The sequence below is a fragment of the Trachemys scripta genome, chromosome 1 (assembly GCF_013100865.1).
Source record: "Trachemys scripta elegans isolate TJP31775 chromosome 1, CAS_Tse_1.0, whole genome shotgun sequence".
Lineage (NCBI taxonomy): Eukaryota > Metazoa > Chordata > Testudines > Emydidae > Trachemys > Trachemys scripta.
In genome coordinates, this window is record NC_048298.1 from 319,372,468 (window position 1) to 319,391,592 (window position 19,125).

The 19,125-nt window shown below is 41.2% G+C and overlaps 1 protein-coding gene across 2 annotated transcripts; it reads right to left on the reverse strand.

Moving 5' to 3' along the window:
* Window positions 1-1,410: 1,410 nt before the first annotated feature.
* Window positions 1,411-18,769, reverse strand: MED17 (mediator complex subunit 17). Of its 2 annotated transcripts, XM_034758952.1 has the most exons (12): window positions 18,425-18,662; window positions 17,290-17,456; window positions 16,415-16,634; window positions 14,151-14,287; window positions 13,968-14,052; window positions 11,215-11,367; window positions 10,148-10,278; window positions 7,387-7,571; window positions 6,459-6,596; window positions 4,473-4,590; window positions 2,818-2,977; window positions 1,411-1,836 (listed from the first exon to the last, which is right to left on the reverse strand). In XM_034758952.1, exons 1-12 carry the CDS (start codon window positions 18,660-18,662, stop codon window positions 1,631-1,633), a joined length of 1,938 nt encoding a protein of 645 aa, XP_034614843.1. In that variant the 3' UTR covers window positions 1,411-1,630. The 2 variants fall into 2 exon arrangements, with proteins under 2 accessions (XP_034614843.1, XP_034614844.1); XM_034758953.1 differs by lacking the exon at window positions 2,818-2,977 and having other exon boundaries at window positions 18,425-18,769.
* Window positions 18,770-19,125: the final 356 nt, after the last annotated feature.

A 19,125-nucleotide genomic window follows, 5' to 3' on the forward strand; every position in this document is an offset into this window, starting at 1 on the left:
AGATAGCTGAAATAGTCACTCTTACCATAGAAGAAAGATGGTCCAATCAATCCACACATTTTATCTGTGATTTATAAGATGTACTAACTCACCTCAGTGTACAGTATGCACATAATTCTAGAACAACTTATAGATGCCAAAACAAACCACTAGGAATTCAACTTCAGGCAAGAGAGATAAGCTTTGCACCGTGACCTAAAGATTAACTAAAGGGAGGTGTCAATATCAACCAGAAATGGTCCCCCATTCTTTCCTGTGTGGTTTTAGTGGTACCTGAGTCACCCAAAAAAGTTATTGTGTGAATGAACACTGATGTCACCCAAAGTAACTGCAATGCCAAAGTAGACAAGAACAGTGTTAGCTTGCAAGCACACTTACTACAAGAGTTGTTCATCACAACAGTTCCCATCTTCAACCTAGTCTGGGATTTGCACACACGGAGTCCATACAAACAAATTCAGTTAGGAGAGGGGACTTCTTGCATCTACCTTCAGATGCGAACACAGAAAGACCCTACTTTTTACCCTCTTTTGGGTGCTACACAAAAACACTTCTGGAGAAAGCCAAAATCTGAATCATGCCCAGGTAGGTCCATTCCAGGTCAGTGACCTCCATCTATGATTACTGGTGGTAGAAAATTTGTCAACAAACAGGCATTAAGGAGTGCTCCCAGATACATTCCCACATATGCTTACCCATATCTTCAGGGTGAACAAACTTTTCTCTTAAAACAATAGGGGAAAGAATGTCCAGAGGCCACACCAAAGTAGGGTCCCACAGAGACACTCCAATTTAAGGGCACACATCAGAGATTCACTCCATAAGGATGACACGAATTATGAATTTTATGAGGCTTTAATAATTCATTATGGGCTCTGCTGTCCCCTTCGTTGTCTATTTCCATCCAAAAAAACCTACTAGCAGTCAGACGAGCAAGCCCCTGAACATGCTATGAATATTAGGACTGCTCCCCCAAATGCTCAGTGGTAGCATAACATACTCTCTCTCAAGACCAAAAGTCACCACCTCTCAGAAGAGCTTATAGGCAGTCTTCTGAGGAAAACTGCAAAGTCACAATGAACAGAGGTTTTTCCATACAGGAATGAACAGGCTATTGAGCTTCATTTTATAAAGGAAAACTGGGATAACCAATTGGATCTGAACCACTCTAAAATATTACCAGAAAGCTGTATTATGTTTGTAGTTTATTAGCTCAAGTATCTAGAAATTTGATCACGCGAATTAGGCAGGTGTTCTCTCAGTAACTTTCGGTAGTCAAATGCAAAGGCAATTTTAGGCATCTGCAATAAATAGCAACCTTGAGAACTGCACCCCTGGTATCATATGAACACTCCAAGCTAGAAAAATGAGTATTTTTAAACTTTAATTGAAAGGAATATTTAAAAAAAATTAAAAAAAAAAAAAGCTATTTATTTCACATAGCAAGTAACATAGTTCTGATATAATCACAATGGATACATTTCTATAGAGATCTGCAAAACTGAACACTTTTGCACTGTTTTCTATTTTCGTGTATTGTCTCCCAGGATATGTTTCCCTTTGTTGTGATCATTAATACCACTACAAATGAGTGGCAATCCAGCGTCCTCCTTAGTAAGATGTCAGGCAATTAGCATGGAGTTAGGGCAGCCATGAGGAGCTCCAATTTATATACAAAGTTACGCCCTTCCATTTTATTCCACTGAACTTCCTTGAATGGCCCACGAAGATGGTTCCATTTACTGTCTTGTAGCACATCACTTTTGGGGAGGTCTTTGCACTGACACCGTGGAAACTGAACCATAACTTTGCTGCCACTTTCAGGACCATTACGTACTGCAATGAACAGAAAATACATAAGTATAAAGCCTTTAAAGTTTTTTTTAATTCATCATATTAAATATCCCTATACGTAGTACACTAGCCATACATTTCCCCTTTAAGTACATTTCCATATTGTAACTAAACAAAAAAAAAAATTAAAACACTGTTACTTCTAATGAAGTCTTCTGACTTGTTCTCAAGGTTTCCCCATTTTCCCTGCATGTTTTCATTGCTCTTTTGCACTACATTTTCCTGGTCAGAACAAACCAGCAGTCAACTGTATTCAGGAGAGTTAAATGAGCACAGGAATACTAACATTTTTCTACCAATTCCCACTGAGCTTTATCCAAAGTCTGAATCTTAGGAATGTATTTATGTGCCTTCTCAAGAAGATTTGATAGATGAATTCTTTTCCAGTGTACTCATCTGCTGTAATCTTTCAAAGAGACAATTATGAAGTCTCCCAACATTTTTGTTACATCTACTATCAGAGAGATCTTTGCAATTCTTTTTTAAAGTACTGTGGGAGTCTAGTTTCTCTGAGATAATACAGGCAAACTGATTTAGTGAGGGGGCAAAGTTTTTCAGTGCAGCATTACAGTGCATATAGAAGCATAAGGACTAGTGATCAGAGCACAAGACCAGGAATGATGAATTCTAGCAGACTTATACTATGTGTAATGGAAACAATGAAACATATCTTAAACATGCAACTATCTATTTCTCCTGCATTTATTACAGAACAAATCTGAAAACAGTATTTTTAAAAATGCTTTAAGCCGATTACCCCACGTACTAAACAGCAATGAGTAGCAGACTTGATTGAATCAGTACTTTGCATAGATGTCAATTCTACACATAAAATAAAAAGTTTGTTTATAAATTACTTTGTTATATAATGATGCCATAAACTCTCAGGATTGATTCTATAATCAAACTGCTAGAAAGTCTATAGTTCTCATACATTTCTATTATAATCATACAAAATTCTACCTGAAATAGCATAGTCTCCACTTGGCGATGCCACAGTTATTGCTGATGCATTGCCGATACTCTCTACTGGTCCCAGACCCACATGATTACTGAAACTTAACACGTGCCAGCCCATAACTTTAGCCAGCTGCTGAACTGCATGTACTTGATGTTGGGACATCTGAAAGAAGACTGAGGATTAGGTTCTTTTTATCTTTGTCTCTTACTGTTTTTGTTGTACTTGGTTCCTATTCTTTTTTTCCTGGCCTGTATTAGTCATTTTAAAAAAAGTGATTTCCACCTAAAATGCACCACCCCGTTTCAGAAGAATTGATCATTTTATAGAAATACCTCAATACATATAATAGCAAGTAGAAATTTGCCTTCATACATGCCTGTTACTAGCTCATTTGGGGATGGAGAAAATAGAGGTATTCAGTATACACAAGCTACACAGTTCAATAGATCTATAACTCTTTCAAACTTACAGTTTTTGTGAGGTTCTTTTACAAGTTCTGGTTTTTAAACTAACACAAGTCTCTAAAGCTACTCAAAAATCTTGAATATGGTTAAGGTTTCAGAAGTGTCTTTCCTCTACTCCCACATCCAACTGAGAGAGCCCTAACCCTTTTTGTAAAGCATTTACAGGATATTATGCAGAAAAGTGGTAATGACTCATTCCTACATGGCAAATTTGGGAAGAGTAGAGTTGGGGTTACCAAACACACTTTACACCTGTGTAACATTCTAGTGGAAACTACAGCAATTGTTTATAAGAAAAAGCATTTTAGCTTGCTTTTAATATTATTTATTTGTTGGACACAGGGAGGAGCCAATGCCATGTAACCAGCCAGGTCTCTGTGAACCAGTTTGAAAACCACTTTATTAGAGGAAAATGATACTGCCCTCAACAGAATCTGTTCCAACTTGTTTTCTTTGACAGAGTTCCACATTACAGATAATTTGCCTTTTTACAGTTTATAAATTAATACAATGCCTGCATCTTTACTACACAATGTGTATTGGACAGACGGTCACATTTGAACAAAAACAACAAGACTCATTGTAAACAGTTAAGAAGCCACAGTTCATTCAAATGTCAGCTGATTTAGTAGTGTCACATGCAAAGTTGGAAACCCTGACACAATGTTGAAAGGTGATGTTAATTAAGGGCATGTTGGCTATTAAGAACTCTACTCCTGATGAGGTTTGGCTAGAACAAGTTTGTTTTACATAAAAACACCTTAGTGTCTGACATGGCTCCCACAACTAAGTAGAATCTTATGATTAAGAAAAGCAGCATGCTTGCTAGATCAGCACTGTGTTCTGAAGGCTCACATGGTGAACAGCACAAACAATGCATTTAAATGTATTTCAAATGAACTTCTGTTAGTACTTCTGAACTCACATCCACCTGGCTAAAACGTGATACAGTTCTCACAGTCGATACACAAACATTTCTTTATGAAGAATGTGGTCAATCATTACTAAACCTGCAAAATTACTGACATTCTTGTCTGCACATGTGGAATTTCTACCTAGTTTCTATCTTTCTGACAATAAACAATACTTTTGTTTCAAATACACTCATGCTACTTATTACTGTTCATCCCAATCGCAGACACAAGACAAACACATGCAAGTAAAAAAATCCCAGGAATTGAACATGAGTTTACCTGAGACAGAAGGAAATCCTGTAATTCTTGCTCTTGATGGGACAATGTAATAACTCTTCCATCTCTGTGCACTACCCTGATCTGTTCAATTCCAATGTTCAGCTGTAGCTGAATGGACCTTTTAAACAAAGAGATACAATCAGAATATTTATTGAAAAATCATCTAGAAGTTGGCAGTTCACAACTACATTAATAAAAGTTCCTATTAAAAAAGGAACTTTTAAAAGCATCTTACACGTGCTAAAGAACAATCCAATAGGAAGCTACCATCTAGGCACCCTCATATTCTTGATTAGGGAAAACAGTTTCTATCTGAATGAATAACAAAGCATGAACCTTGTTAGAGATGGTAATATAGTATTGAGGCCTGTTTATTAGCCGGAGGTAGAATTTTGGGTTTTGTTTGCCTGTGACTTTTGATATTCTTATATCCTTACTAACCTATGTGAATAAGAAACAAAGACACTGTGTGTTGCTTCTGCCTACAACCAGATGGGGTTTTTTTGTATAATGAGAAAAGATAAGAAACAGAGCTAAAGTGTTGTGTGGCGGGAGTTTAATATATGACTGCCTTGTCTCCCAGTCGGGAGGGGCTGTATAAGAAACACTAAAAACCAAAGAAAAGGTAGCCTTGGCCAGTACACAACCTTACTCCCTACCCCTCCCATGGGGTACAAAAGAGGTGGTACCGAAACCCAGAGACTCAAGACTCTCGAAAATGGAACATGACCATAAACGTAAGGGGCGGTACCAGGGGCGAGCACGACAAGTATAATTAAGCCTGTTAAGAAGGTGGTGGTGGGGAAAAAAGGAAAGCTCTACTGGTGTAAAGAGCTGGGATTATGCTTGTTTGGTAACCCCAATAAACATCGCATTGCCTGCACTTTGGACTCCGGCCTTCTGCTTTCTGTCTGTGTGATGAGAAACAAGGGCGGGCAGGGGAGCCCTAACAAACCTTTCAAGGTTGCTTGGTAAATTCTGTTTTTAAAATATTTTGGTTAACTTAGAACAGTGGATGTGGTTTATCATCAGAGATGCAGGTGACATAACATGCATCCTCCCTCTCTCTCCCAGTGAGCTCTATTCTTGTCAATATCAATCCCAAGCTAGCTGGTAAGATTCCTGTTCGCTGAAGTGCTCCAAGAGCACAGAATCTCATCAACTGCAATTCCCTGTCAACTTAAAAGAACAGAGCCAGCAGAGGGTGAAGACCCAGACAAGCCACATGGGACTCCTCTGTGTTCTCAATAAATTCAGGGTCACCCAATACCGCACAGAACTGAAGACTTACTAGCATGGCAACTGGAACCAAAGTAACTAAACCAGTTGTAATTCATGCCTTTAAGTATTTAACTGCAAATCTGTGTGTGGACATTTAATTCTGAAATATGAAAGTCTATTTGCACTGATATAACTAAAGGCGTGAATTACAAGTGATTATTTTAGTTCCAGTTTCCATATAGACAAGCCCACAGATTTTAACAAGGTTGCAACTGCTGGTTCAGAGATCTAGCAGTTTCTCCAGCCCACTAGTGTGGAAGTAGAGGAAAGCATTTTAAAAAGACACTTTTAGTAACCAGGCCCAACATTTGATTCTTCCTCTAAAGGAATACTGTCATAGTCATTTGAAGAAAAAGGTAATATCCATGTACTAAATTCCTACATTAATGTAACATTTTTGCTACAGAAGGCAGATAGCTTTTTAACTTTAGGGTTTCTCTTCTGACAGCTGTTTTGGCAGAGTGTTACTTTTAAGTCAAGCTTATCTCAATCTATGGAAAAAGTTTAATTTTCTCTCATTCTCTGCAACCACATTAGTATTCCATACCTGAACATATAAAGCAAATACACAAATACTGGGCTCACGTTGGTCTGCCTGAAGTTGGCTTTGATCTCATAGGAGCAACAATATTATATGCACTCGATCACCACAGCTAAAAGAGACAACTCTATCTAAGTAGAGAATATTTTAGTTTTCATACTTACTTGCATATTTGCTCATATCCTTGGGAAGTTATTAGAACTTTGACACTGGATTCATAAACATCATTTATGTTTGACCAATGGGCCTGAATCTGTGGATCCTCAATACGACTAGCTAGGCTGTCAATCGTTCGAGCAGTTCTAAAAAAAAAAAACAAAAACAGAAAAACCACATCCCGGTAATCTTTTAATTTTTTTTTTAATCGCTTGATATCCCTAGGTCTATTATGATGTCCATGTCTAAAGCGGATAGGGATAATAAAATCATGGTCTAGATATCTAGATAGTGTGTGCCACCATCTTTTCTCCAAATAAAGACAGGGTAGTGAGCAGACATCAGTTTGATCTAGCTGGTACTGTAAAGTACACTTAGTTTGTAAAATAAACTTATTTCACAAACTAAGTTTTATGACACCTAAAGCTATGTTTATTTGCGTTATAAGGTGAGCAGTTTGGGCACACGCAAGGAGACCAAAACAGTTTTGGTGCCTGAATTGCAAAGGAAGTGTATCTGCTTAAACTTTATACTTTACATACACCCCCAAAGATAGTCTTAAACAGCTGATCTCTATGCTGAACAACATGTGTGTTTTTACACAACGTACAGAGGAAAGTACTGAAAAGGACTGAGGTAGTGCTTTTGTTAAAGCAGACACAACTATCATTATATTATAAGTATCCTGTAGAGGGGTATCTTACAAGTAGTATTGAACTTTCTGTGTTTGCATTCCATGGGTGTCACTATACTCACATACTTGGAAATAGGATTTTTAATCTTAACTATTAGGCCCCAATAAAACTCTTAGAAAAGCATTCTGGCATAACAACAGTAATAAGTTTTGGGAACATTTTCAACAATTAATTCACAGCCTGTGTGGAACACAGTGTTAGTTTTTACTATGGCTTTACCAAAAATAGCTTGTGTGCACACCTGCGTCTCAGAAAGATGTGTTTTGCCTGTTTAATGATCTTTTCCAGAAGCCCTTCATTTGGTTGTAAGGAGCTGATGTCATTTTTATCAAAAGCCTGAGGTCCTGCCATTCTCATTCTCTTATGGCCAAATGGTGCACTAGCTGGATGTGGCATCATTGTAGAGCTCAAAGTTTGCTTGTGGAACTGCAACAAACAAGAGCTGTTAGGAGGGTGACTGAAGGAGAAGATAACAAAACTCAAGCGTGTGCTCTTCTAATACATACAGCTAATCAATTATAATACACTGCCTCATGTTTCATGAGGACAATTTTAAAAAGTCACACTTCTGAAAAAAGTGCTGCATGCTATTTTAACACCTATAACCACAGTAATAAAAACTAAGAAAAATATGCATCATTTTTCCAGTTTTACTTTGTGCATTTGACTGCACTTTATGTACAATCAATTTCATATTTCCCTGTATAGTCTGCTTCCCGGTTTATGTGGATCTTTCGCACAACCGGGAAAGGAAAACTAAAAGAGAGGAGGTGTTGCATTATGCATCAAGAATATATACACTAGTTCTGAGGTCCACAAGGAAGTGAGAGGCAGACCAGTTGAAAGTCTCTGGGTAAAGATAAAAGGGGAGGAATATAGGAGAGTGACATCATGATTAAGGCGGCGTGTCTGTCATGGAAGTCACAGATTCCATGACATTCCGTGACCGCTGCGACTTTGCAGCGGCTGCAGCCAGCTGCACCAGTCACTGCTGGGGCAGTCTCGGGCCACCATGGCCTGTGGGCCCCCCTCTCGCTGCTCAGCAGCAGTAGTTTGGGTGGGGGAGAGGGCTCAGGGCTGGGATGCGGGACGGCTCTTACCTCGAGGGGGGTTTCCCGGAAGTGGCCGGCATGTCCCTGCAGCTCCTAGGTGGAGGGGCCAGGGGGCTCTGTGTGCTGCCCCTGCCTGCAGGTACCACCCCCACAGCTTCCATTGGCTGTGGTTCCTGGCCAATGGGAGCTGCAGCACCGGCGCTAGTGGTGGGGGCAGTGTGCAGAGCCCCACTGGCCTTCCCTCTCCCTAGGAGCTGCAGGGACATGTCAGCTGCTTTTGGGGAGCTGCGCAGAGCTGGGTAGGGAGCCTGCCGGCCCCGCCAATCTTCCCCTCCCACCACCAGCGGGGGTCCTAGGCTAGGCGCTGCCGCCCCGCACCTCCCCATCACCTGCGGAGGTCCCAGGATGCCTCCCCCTGCTCCACACCACCCGCGGCCCAAGTTTTAGTTAGAGGTAAATAGTAGAAGTCATGGACAGGTAACGGGCTGTGAATTTTGGTTTACTGCCAGTGAGTAGTTCATGACTTTTACTAAAAATACCCATGACTAAAATGTAGCCTTAATCCTGATAGAAGTTTGCTATAGACTAACAAAATCAGGAAGAGGAAGTGGATGAGGCATTTCTAGAACAAACAACAGAAAAAAACAAAACACAAGACCTGGTAGTAATGCGGGGGCCTAAGTGCCCAAATGTCCGTTACAAAAGTAGTATGACAACACACAAAATTTCCCATAAGTTCTTGGAATGTCCTGGGTACAACTTTTTGTTTCAGAAAGTACAGGAAGCAACTGGAGGACAGCCATGTTAGATTTGATTCAGACCAACACAGAGGAGTTGGTTGCAAATCTGAAGGTGGAAGTCATCACGAGATGATCGATTTCATAAGTCTAAGGAAAGCAAAGAGTAAGAGCAGCCGAATAAGGACAATGGACATTGAAAAAATAGATGAATAAACTCAGAGAACTGGTAGGAATGAAAATGGGAAGAAAATCTAAGGGATGAAAGGAGTTCAGGAGAGCTGGCAGTTTCTCAAAGAGACAACATTAAAGGCACAACTGAAAACTATTCCAATGTGAAGGAAAGATATCAAGAATAGTAGGAAGCCAATATGGCTCCATCAAGAGCTCTTTAATGACCAGAAAAATCAAAAAGGAATCCTACAATGAAGAGAAAACATGGACAAATTGATAAGGAGGAACACAAAAGAATAGCACAAACATGTAGGGACAAAATCAGGCTAAGGAACAAAATGAGTTACGTCTAACAAGGGACATAAAAGGCAAAAGAGGTTCTTTAAATACAGTAGGAGCAAGAGAAAAGATGAAGGAAAGTGTAGGTCTTCTACCCCGAGGGGAAAAAGAGCAAACAACAGAGGACATCAAGAAGGCTGAGGTGTGTAATGCCTATTTTGCTTCAGTATTCACTGGAGGAGATGCACACATCCTGGGCATATTATCTCAGAACTTTCTAGAGTAGAACTTTCTACTGTTTTTTAAGGCTGTGCATGTCCTTGTGCTTCCCTTGCCCTCAAAGAGATATAAGGGAGCACAGCCTCAACCACAATGCAGCTCCTTCTAATAAATCAAGAATTTATAGTAAGACAGAGTGAAAAAGAGGAGTGGGGAGAATGATCTCAGAAGAACCACAGTTATGGTAAGTAACTGTTCTTTCTACTTTAAGCATTGCCTACATGGACCATTCTCCTGAAATGAGCATCCAACTTAGAGGCTACATCCAGGAAACAATATCCCACGAAGGTCCAAGTGGAACTCCTGGTATCAGCTTTGCATATCTACACAATGGTGGCATTTCTCAGACATACAACAGAAGCTGCCTTATACAGGTGGCTAGAAAAGGACTGGCCTCTGGCAGTATTATAATAATATGATGTGCTCAGACACTATGAATGGGAAATAAGAGAAGTTCAGTGTTCAACTAAAAATGCGTTACCTCTCTGATCAGCTGATGCAAATTGTGTTCCAGAACATAGAGGTGATCTTCCGGACTTTGTTTTTCAGAAGCAGCTTTTTGGGATTTCTTATCATTAGAAGAGTGACACAAAGAAATAGATAACTGCAAACCTGTATAAAGCACATGAAAAGCAAAAACATTGTCAACTTTTTCATGCTGATAAGTAGAAACAAGACAGGATAATTTATTCTTCTCTTTCCCTTAGCCCCTTTCAGAATCATTAGCTCTGCAATCAATGCTGTTTCAGAGATATTCAAACAAACAATCAGGTCACACTGTGAAAATCAGAAAAGAAAACATGATCATTTTGCCAATTTGTAAAATCAAGATATAATTAATAAAGTGCCCAGGGATCAACTAGTGACTTAATAGATTTTTTTTATTTATAATTCCTTATCAAGTGAAGAAGAGGAAAGTCTCCTAAGAGTGAGACCCTGCAGCATACTGGGGAAGAAATAATTCTCATATCACCCAGTTCACCAACCATTATATTTTTTGAAGCAATCCAAAAAACTCTTCAAAAGATGGAGTCACAATCACCCTCACCAGGGGTGGGGGAATCCCAAGGCAACTTGAGCATAGAGGATGCTTTCAGAGTCCCCATATTGTTGGACCAGCCTGACTGAAGGGTATTAGACTTAGCTCTATTCAGGTACCATTAACACAAGTCAATCAGAAGTCTTGTAGTCTCCCATAAACCTACCTCTGGAGAGGAGGACTGATATACAGCCTCAAATTCCAATCCCCCAAGGTGGTGCACTGGACTACCACAACTTTTGTTGTTGCTACCAATACTACTGACATAATACAAGTGCACCATGAGAGTCATTTTAAAAAGCACTCTTTAGTCAGAAAAGATCCTATGCATAATGTGTTTCCAGGGAAGTCTTACTTTTAATCCAATTCTTCATTTGGTCTAAGTACAGAAACAAGGAGGTCAACTAACCTTGCCTAAACTTCATACACATCAAAGTTTAAGTCTGGATTAAAATAGACAATTCTGTGGATTCCATGTTCCATGACAAGAGTCTCGCAAGGTTTCCTACCTGGAAAAGGCTGGGAGATGATCTGGTTCTTCACAACAATGTGAGGAATTTGTGATTTAATTTGAACAGCTTCTCGAGACAGCTGAGCAAATATTTCTTTACATAAGAGAACATTTTGTGCAGCCTCCAGTTTTGTCTGCCAATGTGGAGCACCTGAAAAACATGAGCCATCCAAATTTTCAAAGAAACAACAAGAAGCAACCCATTTTACTAATTCAGATGTCAGCTGTTAGAGAATGACTAAAGCACCAGGTGATCAGTGTGACTGGAAAAAATCTAGCCTACTGTTCCCACCTGAGCTGAACCTTGTTATAATATTATCTCAATTACGTGAGTGAACACAACAAAATAAAAAGTCCACGAAAGCTTATGCTCTAATAAATTTGTTAGTCTCTAAGGTGCCACAAGTACTCCTGTTCTTTTAACAAAATACTAGTGAATTTTAACCAAGCTTACATGTGCATATTAACAACTATTTGTACTGCACTAGCACCTAGATGGCCCTGCTACACTGTGCTGGGCACTGTACAAACAGTTAAGACGACAGTCTGTGCCTCAAAGAGATTGCAAACCAAGTAAGCACTTTCAAAACAGTATGTTTAGACTTGCAAAATTAACCCAGGCACGTAAACACACACATTTTTTAAAATCAGGCAGGTGCTACAGTATGGATTTAGAAGCCAAAATTTAGGCTCCTATTTTTAAAAACATTGGCCTGAATAAATAGATGGGTCTTATACCCTGAACACAAAGATTACCAAATGAGATCAGACCAGTGGTTTATCTAGTACAGCATTCTGTCTATGAGTGGCCAGCACCAAATTTCTTTCTAAGCCCAAAACTTAGTGACTGGCTTCTGAAGCATGAAATCTCATGTCTTAGTTTGAAATTGTGGAGGTCGTTGTTCACAAAAACATCTAATTTTTTTTTAAATTCTGCTGAGCTTTTAGCTTCACTGATATCTTACGGCAAAGAAATTCCACAGATTCCATAAGTGTTGGAAAACACATTTCCTCTTATGAGTTTTTAATGTATCACCTTTCATTCAGACTGGATGTCCTCTTGGGCTTGTATTATGAGCAAAGGTAAATAGGAGCATCCAATTCACCTGCTTTATACTGGTATTCCCCTTATAACGGTCTCCTCGCTAGACTTAACTCCCAATGTTTTCATGCTCTCCCTGCCTCTAGTACTTTTTATTGCTCACCTTTAAATCTCTTCTAATCATACTAAATCTTTTTTGAAATGGAGTGGCCAGAACTGACTATAGTATTCCAAATGAGGGCATACCATCAATTCACATAAACCACCGGTCTGTCAGGCAAATGGGAAAGTTAGTTCCAGCACTGAGCACTCCCCACTTAAAATGCCCTGCCCTGAAACATTTAGATCTCAGAAATATGCAAGAATAGCTGTCAAGAAACTACCTCCCCCGATGCACTGGCATAAGCAGCCAGCACAGGCAGCTAACGCATACCTTAAAGAGCTGGCATAATATGCTCCTTTCATTGACTATTTCATGTCGTTCTCTTTAATCCTACTGTGTTTTTTCCTGCGTTTAATTAATAGCAATACAAGAGATTGACAGGATAGATTTTGTGTTGCCAATTTATAAATATCTTCTAAACACTAAATTTACAGTAGACCTCAATTTTATGAGCACCAATCTTACGAATGACCAGTTATAAAGATCATTCTTCATAACCGGGGTGTGAGTGTGTGTGAAATCACGTAACAAAAGTGATGTTGATGAAGAACAGGTCAATATGCCTTCACATTCCAAGCCTTTAGTGCACTGGAAATTGCTTTGCAATGGGTTAAAGGACAAGAAGAAATCAATGCACCGCACCTACTGTAATTCTGAGATGTTCAATTTTATGAGCCCCTCAATCCCCAATTAATTTGTAAAATACGGGCTGTCCTGTTTTATATAACTAAAGCTTACGAACTTGCTCTTAACAGTTTCTGAAACAGTTTTTTAAAATGGTCTGAGCTGACATGATGTCTCAATCTAAATTTTGGCTTGAAACAGAAAAATAAAGTGAGTTACATTTTCAGGCAAAGTTTTGCTATTCAGCTCCATGAACTACAGCAGGCACTTGATGTGCTTCTTTCTCCCTGCTGCTCGTCCCCGTCAAAAGCACGATTATACCTTAGTTCATCCTATTGTATACTTGGAATATTTAAAATATATATAAGTAAAATAATTTGAGAAAAAGCTTTAAACGGAACCCATACACCTCTACCTCGATATAACACTGTCCTCGGGAGCCAAAAAATCTTACCGTGTAATAGGTGAAACGGCGTTATATTGAACTTGCTTTGATCCACCAGAGTGTGCGGCCCCGCCCCCCCGGAGCACTGCTTTACCGCGTTATATCCGAATTCGTGTTATATCGGGTCGGGTTTTATCGAGGTAGAGGTGTATTATGTAAGTGATTTTCAATTAACCTCAAGTTAGATGGTTGACTCTCCTCCTAAACAAAAGCCAAGCATGTGCATTAGAGTCATTGAAGGAATTGTAACACCTTCAACAGCATCATATCCACATGTACATTTTGAAGGGGGTGTCACGTTTGCAAAGTCTCATTTTGCATTTAGGTGAAGATTTCAGTTAAACCAAGAATGAGAAAATTATTTCCCTTTTGTTCTTATTTTCAGGTACTACTCAAGTATTTCTCCATAATGAGAGATTCACCAATTTAGTGTCAAATGCAAACTCAATCCTTAAGACTGGAGCTTAAAGAATGTACCTGGTTTCGATTTTGGCAGAGGTCTTTTAAACAGGTTAACTGTGCCAAGGTCACCTATGTCTGGAGCTTGCTTTTGAATAGAAACCTATACAAGAAAAAGAAAAAGAATGTTAATTGTCTTGTGTTCTGTATTACAACTACATGAGTAGTACAGAAACTATACAACATATGTTTTTGGCAAACCTTTATATAGGCTGATCCCTCTAAATCACTTGGAATCTGAACATCCAAAGGACAGTAATCCTCTGGTATCTTCTTATCCAGATCAATATCTGTGTTCTTTATCACTTCAAATGTCCCATGATGAGGGAAGAGGGATCCTAAAAAGGGAAACAGAAAATATCATGAAAACATCTCAAAACTTTCACAAGACCAAGTTTTTATGGATTAGAAGTCTTCTCATCTTTGCATCATGAGAGATATTGCTTACATTTGACTAACATTGTTTCTTGAGGGAAAAAAGTTTAATTCAGTAAAATGTCTTCTCTTCACTCCATAATTGTCAATTGAAGAGACTCTACATGTTAAAACTAAGAAATACAGTAGAACAATATGATCTGGGCTATATGGTTTCCTTTCTTTTTTTCTGGGCATTGGGAGAGGTAAGAGAATGAGAGGGGAGTTGTTGGCTTAAATGTCATGGTACCTGTGATTTTACCAGTAAGGGACACTGCATCTGAATATTTTACTCTCAGCTCAAAATGATTATATTTCACATAATGCTTAAAACTCTTTGGATTTATTTTTTTAACAGATTATTGTACCATCTAAAAATCTGTACATTAAAGTGGTTCTCTCATTTTGTAATGGTGATGCCACATTCTCCACGAACACTTACACAAGGCTTACCTTTAAGCACATGTATACTTATTGATTTCAAAAGGGACTATGCGTGTGTGGAGTTCATCACTTGTTTAATTACTTGCTGAATCAAGACATTAGGACATTATTAACCTTGTATGAACAACCATACAACCAACCACATTTTGTGTATCATACTATAACTCTTTCCCAGATTATAGTACCTAGTATGTTCTATTCAATAACATTTATAATCTCTCATTTAATATTTCATAAACTACATTTTAGTATTGTAAAGTCTGTACTTTGGAATATGGGGATTGTATATCAATTCAGAAAAGAATAAAAGTGACGGAATAGCTTTTTAATAATTTTTACAATTATTAAATCAAATCTAGGTAATAGAAATCAGAGATGAAGAAAAAGTACTATTCATCTAACCCAACCCAATGCAGGATTGTTCCTTAAAAGTACCTTTTCTAGTGCTCCAAACAGTCTACAGTAACTCCTCACTTAAAGTCGCATTTTTCAGGAACATAACCACAACGTTAAGCAAAACGACGTTAAGCGAATCCAATTTCCCCATAAGAATTAATGTAAATGGGGGGGTTAGGTTCCAGGGAAATTTTTTTCATCAGACAAAAGACTATATTATATATATGTATACACAGTATAAGTTTTAAACAAACAATTTAATACTGTACACGGCAATGATGATTGTGAAGCTTGGTTGAGGTGGTGGAGTCAGACAGAGGGTGGGATATTTCCCAGGAAATGCCTTACTGCTAAATGATGAACTAGCACTCAGCTGAGCCCTCAAAGGTTAACACGTTGTTAATGTAGCCTCACACTCTACAAGGCAGCACGAATGGAGGGAGGGGAGACAGCATGGCAGACAGACACACACAGTGTGTGTGTGTGTGTGTGTCACATTGCCCCTTTGAGAACACTGGCCCACAATGAGTACACTGCCGTTTTAGATCTGGAAGTTGAGACAGCAGTTTCCACCTGCAAGCTCCCTTCATCCTGAGCCCTGTTGTGTTCCCCCACCCCCCCAGGCTCCCGGGAGCAGCTCCAAGGCAGAGGGCAGGAGCAGCACATGGCAGTGGGGGGAGGGACAGATGAACTACCAGCAATTGATAGCCTGCTAGGCGGCTGCCGCACAGGGAACTTAGGGGAGCGGAGACCTGATAGGGGGGCTGCCGGTCCACCTTGGTTCCAAGCCCCCACCAGCTAGCTGCAAAGGGCTGCTCTTTCTGCAAGCAGTGGACAAAACAGGTGGCTGCCAAACAACGTTATAAGGGAGCATTGCACAACTTTAAACGAGCATGGTCCCTAACTGAGCAGCAACGTAACAACAAAACACCTTAACCGGAACGACTTTAAGCAAGGAGTTACTGTACTTTTAATGTACCAAAAGTGCTGCAGCTTTATCACCATCTTTGAGAGCTCAATATCAGGATGTTTCTCCTGGTATTAAATTTAAGCTCTCTTTTTTCTTAGTTCCTTCACAGAACTCTTAGTTATAGTATTTTACCACTTTAATCATTCCTTTCCAACTTTGGTGTTTACAAATAATTATCAAAAATTGTTTAGAGAAATAAAAGATTTAAGATTCATTCTTGATAACAGGTGACCTGCCATACCGGCGCTTCTGTAGCTCAGGTCCCCAAGGATTTTGTCTCCCACTTTCCTCAGCTTCCAGTGCTGTCTCAATCTCAAGAGCTCAGAGTTGAAATCTCGTTGTCGCTTATTTTCCTGGTTTTCTGCAACTGATTTGGATAATCTTTCTGCTCCTTTCAACAGGATTTGGGCTGCTCCAGCTAGTGACTTCTTCTTTGAAATTAACTGTAAAGTCTGAGGATTCTGGAAACATGAAAATAAATTTCAATTTTGAACTGTTGTAAATATTTTTAATTTTTAAACAAATCCTCACAGTTCTAATTATTGGAAACTGGTAGTGACTAATAATTATCATCCGCTGTGCTATTTAATAATTTATTTTGAAATTAGGCTACGTCTACACTAGAAACTTCAAAGCGCTGCCGTGGGAGTGCTTTGAAGTGTGAGTGTGTTCACGTGCGGTAATCCACCTCCACGAAGGGAATAGCTCCGAGCGCTGCTCCCAGCACTCGGAGCCTGTCCACTTTAAAGCACTCTAACTTGCTGCGCTCGGGGGGTGTGTGTGTGTGTGTGTGTGATTTTTTCACCCCCCCGAGCCAGCAAGTTAGACTGCTATAAAATGTAAGTGTAGACAAGCCCTTAGTTTCATATGCAGGTATCACACTACTATAACTGGCACACTTGTTGACAGCCTCAGCAGATACGTCATTGAGACTGAGCTACCCTCTCCCCCCCCAGAAGTGGTTCCTCCAGTTGAAAGATGAAGCACTGTGGTAGAACCGCATGGGGAGGCTTGCACTAGGCTATACCTGTTTTGTGGTTATGTAAAAAGTCCCAGTTGTATGAGATCTTCAGTATTAAGTTATCAAGATGTTTTAAGCAATAAGATGGTTTATACCTGCTTTGGGGGAAGCGGATCCTGCACAACTGGATCCAGAGTCATGAATTTTTTATCCTTGACAATGCTGAGAACATCATAGAGGACACACATCTCAGTCAAGGCTCCTCTTAAATTGTTTCTCACTGAATCCCAAGGCCAAAGGGATGGTTGAAATTTTACCAGCCCTAAAGCACAAAAACAAAGGTTTATACTCCAGTAGCAAATACAGTCTCTATACCAGATTGGTCCTTAAACTGAAGACAGAGCATAAACAGTCTGCAAATAATCTGAAAAATTTGCATTTTAAAATATATTTTTTATTTATGTAGGTTATGTTAAATGTCCTCCTCTTTTCCTAATCCAGAGAATAAGAGTCTTATAGCCCCAGCTAGAGAGCTATAGCTCTTCAGCTCAAAACGAAGCAGCACATGCTTTTTATTTTGGAGTCTCTGGTACACTGGTCAAGTCATGTAAGTGGGAGCTTGTTGAAGATGTGAACTGCTTTAGGCCTCAAATGCACAGATGAGGTTACATTAATATAAGCTATGCAATGAGAGGACACCCAAACTCAGGTTTTGACCAGTATGTCTCTCCCAGGAAAGAGTTACCATGATAGTTTGCTCAGTTATTGAGGGAGGAAGATCTCTCATACTACACTCAATGTAGAACCCACCACCCTCTTACAGCTTGGCTTCAAACACTAGTGGTCAGGATACCCAGGTTCAGACAGGGAATGTACCACGACAGCTCTGGACACTGCCGAAGGCTAGTTTAGTCCCGGAGTGCCATTTTCATGACAGCTGAACCACCACTTCGTTGCACAGATCCTACCCGCTATGCCACACAGGTGGGTCTGCAAGGATCCCAGCGCCGTCAGCAGGGCACATACGCGCCGGGGGCCACCCGTGCAGCACAGCTCTCGGATCAGGGCCAACACGGCAGGCCCATCAGGGGCTGGCCACAAATCACATAACGCACCGGGGCGGGTGGGCTGGACTAGTACGTTGCCCAGTGTGGATGGCTGTCCCTGGGGATCCAGGGGGGGCACTGGCGCTGGGTCCCAGCGGGGGTGGCGGGGAGCCCTGCGGCGGGGAACGCCGGGTGGGGGCGCCCAGCCGGGGGAGTCCTTGTTCCTCCCCTCCCCCTCGCTCACCCTCCTCGTCCTCGGCGTCCCCGGGCGCGGCCCAGTCGCGGGGCTGCGCCCCAGGCGGCGGCTCGTCCTCCTCGGAGCCGGAGCCCTGGCTGAAGTCGATGCGCTGCGCCAGGCGCGCCAGGTTCTGGGACATGGAGAGCGGCTGCAGGTAGGTCTCGCTACCGTCCAGCCCCACCTCCTGCACCTGCTTCTCGCTCGCCGACTCGATGCTGATCCGCACCGCCGGCGCCCCCGACATCTTCCCGGCGGCTGGGGCGCCGCTGGCCGCGGGGAAGCCGGGGGAGAGTACGCAGCCCCCCGAGCCGAGACTGACAGGCCCCGCCGAGCATGCGCACAACCACTACGGGCAGCGGCCCGGGACATACCACAAAGGGGCGTGGCCACTGCACAGCGGTTGCTGCGGGCTTCGGCTCTTTCCGGAGGGGCCTCGGGGAAGTTCGGAATTGCGGAGCCGGGCGGGGAAGTGGAGACCAGAGGGAGGCGGGGCCTAGGTCGAGGGGGAGGGGCTAGACCCGGCTGCCTGGGCCTGGGCTTCGTTCTGGGCCTGTCTAGAGGCGCTGCCTAGTTAACCCACCAGCTGCCCCGCCCCAGGCCACCGGCAGGCGGCGCTCCAGAGCCAGGTTGTCAGGCCCTGCGTGGGGAGGAACTTGCCTCAGGCAGCTGGAGCGCCCCTCGGCAGCACCATCCTGCAGCCACTGCCA